The 6,766-nt window shown below is 40.6% G+C and overlaps 1 protein-coding gene across 1 annotated transcript; it reads right to left on the bottom strand.

Annotated features, from left to right (window-relative positions):
* Positions 1-649: 649 nt before the first annotated feature.
* Positions 650-5,650, bottom strand: LOC146330973 (uncharacterized). Its single transcript, XM_084714403.1, has 6 exons — positions 5,638-5,650; positions 4,870-4,957; positions 4,594-4,771; positions 4,273-4,545; positions 2,637-2,796; positions 650-780 (listed from the first exon to the last, which is right to left on the bottom strand). The coding sequence occupies exons 1-6, from the start codon at positions 5,648-5,650 to the stop codon at positions 650-652; spliced, it is 843 nt and encodes a 280-aa protein (XP_084570529.1).
* Positions 5,651-6,766: the final 1,116 nt, after the last annotated feature.

Raw genomic sequence — 6,766 nt, forward strand, 5'->3', positions numbered from 1 at the left:
GCCTGATGTGGGTTTAAAGCAGGATTATACACAAGGGATAATGTATAGTTCGGAGGTTATGGAGAAATAAACCCTGACAGGGTTGGAAGGTGGGTTCCATACATCCTGAAGGGGTTTATTTCTCCATAACAACCGACAAACTACACATTATCCCGCTTATTACACGGCTTGTGAGTAAAATAATTAATTTGAAACATAATGTCGATAAAAATTCAACTTTTCTTGATTCATAAATTGACAAATTAGAGCGCAGCATCCAATAGAGCTGTGTAATAATAGGTGTTAAGTATGCCCCAACTGGGTTAAATACATAAGGCCATCTTGGTCCCAGCTTTAAGATCCATCCAATCAAAATATAAATTATTAATCACCAACCAGTTTGAGACAGGCTCTATCTAATTTTAAAAATGGCCACATTCTCTGATTTCAACTTTTTATTTATGAATATGTTCTGTTTTTCAGTTACATATTTTCAACAAAATGACAGATGACAGATTTATTGATAAGGAAAATAAAATTGCAAAACAAGATAGTCTTGAAGTTAAAGTTTACTTTGTTTAAGAACTTTTACTTGTAACTAAACAATAACTGAACAGGGTAACTGTACTTAAAACAAATTGCACTCACTCGCCCCCACTGCTTCTAGTGTTTAATTTGACACTGGCTGCCTGGATGCCCTTCTTCCTCCTCTGTCTCTTGCCCCAGTGAACCACTTCGATAGTGCCCTCTCTGCTTCCTGCTGGTTCACCTGTGTCGTCAACGTGTTCTTCTTGACAGCCTCTGTAAAACAAAGTTGGTTGACAGTATGAGCTATGAACATGATGCTCTTCAAACACCATTTAGAATTAAGTAGGGCTGCCCCGACATAAACGTGCAGGTGCACACACACTGTCCAGCTTGAAAGAGCTCCTGTGTGTTGAATGTGTGCATTACTTACTGAAAGACGTTTTCTGCCTCCATTTATCTGTTTGCTACAGTGGATTCATGTTAATGTGTATTTAAAGTTGTGGAAAAAATGGGGGGCCAGGGAGGTTAATAAAAAAGTCTAATCTACGGCTGTCTTCAACTAAGGATTTTCATAGTCGAATCTGATTCGGCAGATTTTGCCCATAGTTGACTGATCGTCGAATAATGCTCCGTGCACGACCGTCTCGTCTTTCGTGGCTGTAGCAATGATGAGTATATGAGTGTGTGCTGTGAATTAACGAGTGTGTATGGAGAATGAAAACGTTAAGTCTCATTGTGGTGTGGCCATGATATGGCATCAGTGCTGGTATAGACGGCTCAGGGGCCAAGTACCATGGACAGCACTATTTTGTATGTGTGTGTGTAGGTGCTGTCTTTATCACTTGTGTCATAGTCAGACATGTTTATGTTAACTATCTGAGCAGTAAACACCGTCAGGCAGGTGATGGAAATGTGCACAGCTGTCGACAGGCTGCTGCATACAGTGAGATAGAAAATAACGCCAAGTGATTGTGAGGTCTGACTTCTTCATAAACAATGGTTTTGTGATGCAAATGTATTACTCTTTTGAACACACATGGTTATGAGAACGCTTTATATTTGTGACCCCAGCCAACTAGCCAGATAGCATTTCATCAACACCAAAACCAGGCCAGAACTCAGCTCACAGGACGCAGTAGGGGGAAAGTCACTGTTGATGCATGATACTGCTGATGGGGATTTCATACAGCTTCCTGTCAAAAGACCCCAACTATCCCTTCAAAGCTACAGTTGGTAAGTTGACGAAAGTGAAAGTTAAGTCCGCAACTTGGTCGGAAATTTCAAGACAAAACACCATCAGGTGGCTTTATGAACCTCTGCCAAGAACCCCACACACACGCAGACACACAAACACACATGAAGACACACATGCAGACACACACACAAAGCAGCCATAACGCACCCACAGAACACATACCGTATCCATAGCAACCAGAGATATATCGCATCTCTCTCACCATGAAACACACTCTTCTTGTGTGTCTGCGTGTGTGGAGGGAGGGAGGGGGGCTGACAGAGGTGAAAAGAGCGACCTGACGGTGTATCATCCTGAAATTCCCGACCAAGTCGCTGACTTTAGTTTCAGTTTTGTCAAGTTATGACGTTGTGTACGAGCTGCGATTGGCTGATCCTCCTGCTCTCTTTACCTGATTGGTGGACAGCACTCGGTCCGGTGGATTTTGGCAAGTGCGATTACAGGCTGTAGGTGGAGCCAGAGGAGTTGGATTTTGTCCTAAATTAGCCATTTAATGTCCTACTATCAGAATATAGTGACAGTTCCAGTAAATATGACTGAATAATTGTTAATAATTGTTACCTCGAGGAGCCGTTAGGGGCCACTGTACGCCTTGTAAAAAACTTAGAAGGCACTGAGACCCCTGTGTGACATCACATGATATCTATGAATATATTGATTTAAGCTTTAGTATTATTACTAAAGAAATTAGATGAGCAGTTCTTAAAATAGTGCAGTCGAAATAGAGTACAAAAAGATTCCTTGCCTTTTCATCTCAGGAGACATTTTTCCTCTAATTTACTTTAACTTTTCTAACTGACGGAGATCCATCAGGGCAACAGAGAAATTATATCCCTACAGATGGAATGTTAACTTCTCTAACTTATTTACTTACCATACACAACGTTGAAAAGACGCAAGTCCTTAAACTTCTTTTTCCCGTGACGGCCAAACATGTTGTACTCCAATGCCAGCTCGTTGGACAGAATGTACTTCATCATTCGCCTCGTTGCATCATCTACACTTGTGCCCCCTATATCTGCCACCATGGCAACCTAGGGATGAGGGCCAAAAGGAGAAAAAAAAGGCTTACATTAACTGCTGAGTCAATAAGCTTCAAAGATTTAAAAATTCAGCAACTAAACATTTGAAGTAACACAGGTTCTGACGTTAAGGTTTTTTCCTGCTTGCCCTGCCAGGCAATTACTTCACAAATCTACTTGCCCCACGTAAATTCTTACTTGCCCTGCCTTTACAAGATCAGGATTTTTGGGGCCGATCACTGATTAGTGAGTTCAAAGCAGATAACCAATCACGATCCAATCACTTGAGGGAGAAATATGTCCACTTAAATAACTTCTTTATTTACTGTTATGTACTGTTTAATGAATATCAACAAAAGTAAAAGTGTACAGTGAAACTGTTTTCTGTGCTGCCGATTAGATTCAATTACGATTATTGAAGTCTCAATTTGATTACCAACTTCTTATTAATGATTATCAATTTGATTTTACATTATTGCTGATTACTGATTTGCCATTAAAGTAACAGTACCCAAAATACACCACAAACTTAGGCTTGCACCATTAAAACAGTCAGCTTCTTTATTTATTTGTTTATGCTTTATTTATTTATTTATTTATTACTTAACTTCTCTTTTATTTATTTAGTTAATTAGTTACCTCAATTATCTTTTTAATTAGGCTCATTTATTTTTGTTTTAGATGAAAACTAGAGAAAAAAAGACAATGTCCAGGCTTGCAAAAAACATTTTTTTTGAGTTTCTTGCCTACAGAACAAAGCCTCAGCTTTGGAACTTAAAAAAAATTAGCACAGTAAAATCATCATTTGTAAACATTAGTCACACACTATCTGTCCTAAAGCTAAAGCTGACGTGATGCTATGGATGGAGAGAAAATAGCCAAGGGGACGGAGATGGAAACATTTTATAATAGCCTACAACACATCTGCTCTACAAGAGAACAAACCAAATTAAAAATCACGGAGTAATTAGAACAGCAAATCAACCTCATTAAGGCAAAGTGATCCGTTGTTTACGTTTAGCTGTGTCTCACTATATGTACGGTGTAGGTGTGTGTAGTTCCCCATGATGCTGCTCTGACCTCTGGAGACAGAGCGGAGAGGTGTCAAGGGCTATTTGATACGTCAGTTGGAGCTGAGCGGCCACGGAGACTAATGAGAAGGAGACAAGTGTGTGTGCCGACAATGTGCAACCTGTTCTCATGTAGAACTCCTTCAAGGACAGAAACAGGAAAGGAAATACAAGAACGGGGGAAAAAAGAAAAAAAGAATCCGATTTGGCGCTTGACTGATCAGGAATGTCCACGCAGGTTCTGCTTGCCTAAAGACTTTTTTTACTTGCCCCAGGCAGTCAGGCAACTGTTAATGTCAGACCCTGCTGTAGCCTTTATGTAATTTACTGTAATGTGATACGTTTTTATTTTGTAGGCTAATGAAAATCAATTTGGAAAAACAAAACTTTAAAAAGACAAACAAACAAAATAACTTACAACAGCAGACATTAGACTGCGGTCCCCCAGTTTCTCTTCGAGAGCCTCAACATCTGCTTGAGTTTGCAGTGGGAAGACCACTCCATCAGGAACCTCCATCATTGATGCATCTTGCTTCTTCAGCAGTACATTTAGCATTTTACCATGAACCTTCTGGGTCTCCTTAATTTCTTCAACAATTGTAAGAAGTTTAGAGAACATGGCTTCACAACTGGGGGTTGCAACCCTCTGGGCAGTGGAACCGGTGACTCGCTGGGCAGTGGGGCTGGTGACCTGCTGGGCAGTGGAGCTGGTGCCTCGCTGGGCAGTGGGGCTGGTGACCTGCTGGGCAGTGGAGCTGGTGCCTCGCTGGGCAGTGGGGCTGGTGATCCGGCTGGTCATTTTCTTTGCTGCTAGCCCAAGGAGTTTTTCTGGGGGAGTTGGTGGAATTTCTTCCTCTGAATCAGAATGCTCACTTGATTCTAGTTGCTTGCTCTGCCTCCGGAGGTTTCCCCTTACCCTAGATAGGTTAAAATGAGGATATATGAGGTAAACCACACCTACTGCCTCTATATTATGGAAATGACCTTAAACCTGTATTCTCCCACAAACACCAACCTTCTCTTTATCAAGCCATCTTCGTTGTCTGTCAGGTCTGATGTATACTCAGCTTGATGTAGCTTCACCCTGGCCTCTGCATAAGTGGCTGTAAAATACAATGACACAAAATAAAAGGAGTGAAGGAGATATTAAAAAGTAGATTATAGGAAATTAAAATAGTTGTCGTGTATCACAAAATTCACAATTTGGATGACATCACAGTTTTGAGTCACAATTCAACTAATTTTTCTGATCAGCAAATGAGGAAAAAAGGATAGATTAGAGTTGACTCATAGCTGGACTTGCATTTGTCTAGGAAAGACAAATGCAAGTCTAGGTGCCTACGATTCAATTTGCCCAGAGAGAACTTGACCTGGATGAATGAGAATATCCATAGACAGTTATTACGGTACTATGGTAAATAAAATATGATTATTTGAAAATTCATTGTTTAGAAGTCACGAGTAGTAGCCAATCAACACAGACATACATGCACATACAGATGTCTAATCTGCAGAGGGATAGTGTGGTTGCAGGTATCCAACCAAACAGGAGCACACCCACAACTATCACATGTGAGAACTGAAATCAACTGAATTGAATGAATTGAGTTTGGTGTGATCCTGCTTGTTTGGAATGACAATCTGCAGCTACACCAGCCCTTGACAAATTAGCTCAGGGAAATCTATAGAGAAAAATTAACATGAGAAAAAGAATAAGTTGGGGACAGAGGCTTTAAATTAAGTGAAGCAAATAGAGCTTTAAAATGAGGAAAATTTAAGTTACCTGCATTTCCCATCACACGCACATTACAAAGGATCCAGTTTTCAGCTGGTGGTGTGCCCTCTTTCACAGTCTTGGTCACATTTACTAACCCAGCTGGTGGCCACCAGCATAGTTTTCCATCAGCGCCCTCGAACCACTCAGATGGAATGATGTCCACCTGCTTGCAGCCATCATGATCAATTTCGTCGACAAACTCCACCACACTGAATGAGGCCATCCTGCAAAGTTAATCATTTTATGTGCTGTGTAGCTGAGGCAAAGCCACAAACATTTTCTTAAGAGGCAATAATAGCAGTGGTTTTGTGAAGTCTGTTACTGGAGCACTGGCAAGCTGACCAGACAGTTTTGATTGTAAACAAACTCCAAGACATGTCGAGTCAATGGGGTAGTTGAAAAAATGTGCCCGTCTCAAAAAGTTCATACACTATATGTGTTTCTGCAGAGGAATGCACAATATTCCTCACAATTGCAACTCTTCCCCCTAGTTCAAAACAATTGGAACCACTGGAGCTGGAGATTATTGTGTCTTTGAGTTTATACATCTTATATTGAACACCCTGATGCATGGAAAAATCGGTTGGCAGTGGTCCAGATGCATGGGGCTGTTTCAGTTCAGCACCTTCAGGCACGTCTTTTGACATGTGAGGAAATAATTGCCTTTCGTAGACACGTCTGACAATTTGTTGCACAGGACCTTGTGGTCTTCTCACCATTTTTTTCAACTGTCCCAAATAGTTCTCAAAAGGGAAACATGAAACTGAATCCAGAGGGCCATATTTTTCAGCATCATCTGCTAAATGTATAAGACTGTGTGTATTATTAACCATAAATTTTGTCCCATATATCTTAGCAAAGTCAGTAACAAATAATCTTAACAATTTTCTAGCATAACCACAGAACTCTCTACACAGAGGAGAAAGAAGTATTCTCATAGCACATGACAAAACCAGGAAGTTTCTGTATTGTTGATTGGGGAATCTTTCAAAAAGCACAACTGGCCCTGTATATAATAAGAACTGTCGAAATTCTGTAGCTTTCCATTGGCTGTACTCGAACAATGATCTCGGCTTTCTGGAAAAGCTCCGGGGTAAGCTTTGTCTACACAATTTCAAGTGATCAGAGATGGCAG

The sequence above is a fragment of the Lutjanus erythropterus genome, chromosome 3, assembly GCF_056507025.1.
Source record: "Lutjanus erythropterus isolate fLutEry1 chromosome 3, fLutEry1.hap2, whole genome shotgun sequence".
NCBI lineage: Eukaryota > Metazoa > Chordata > Actinopteri > Lutjaniformes > Lutjanidae > Lutjanus > Lutjanus erythropterus.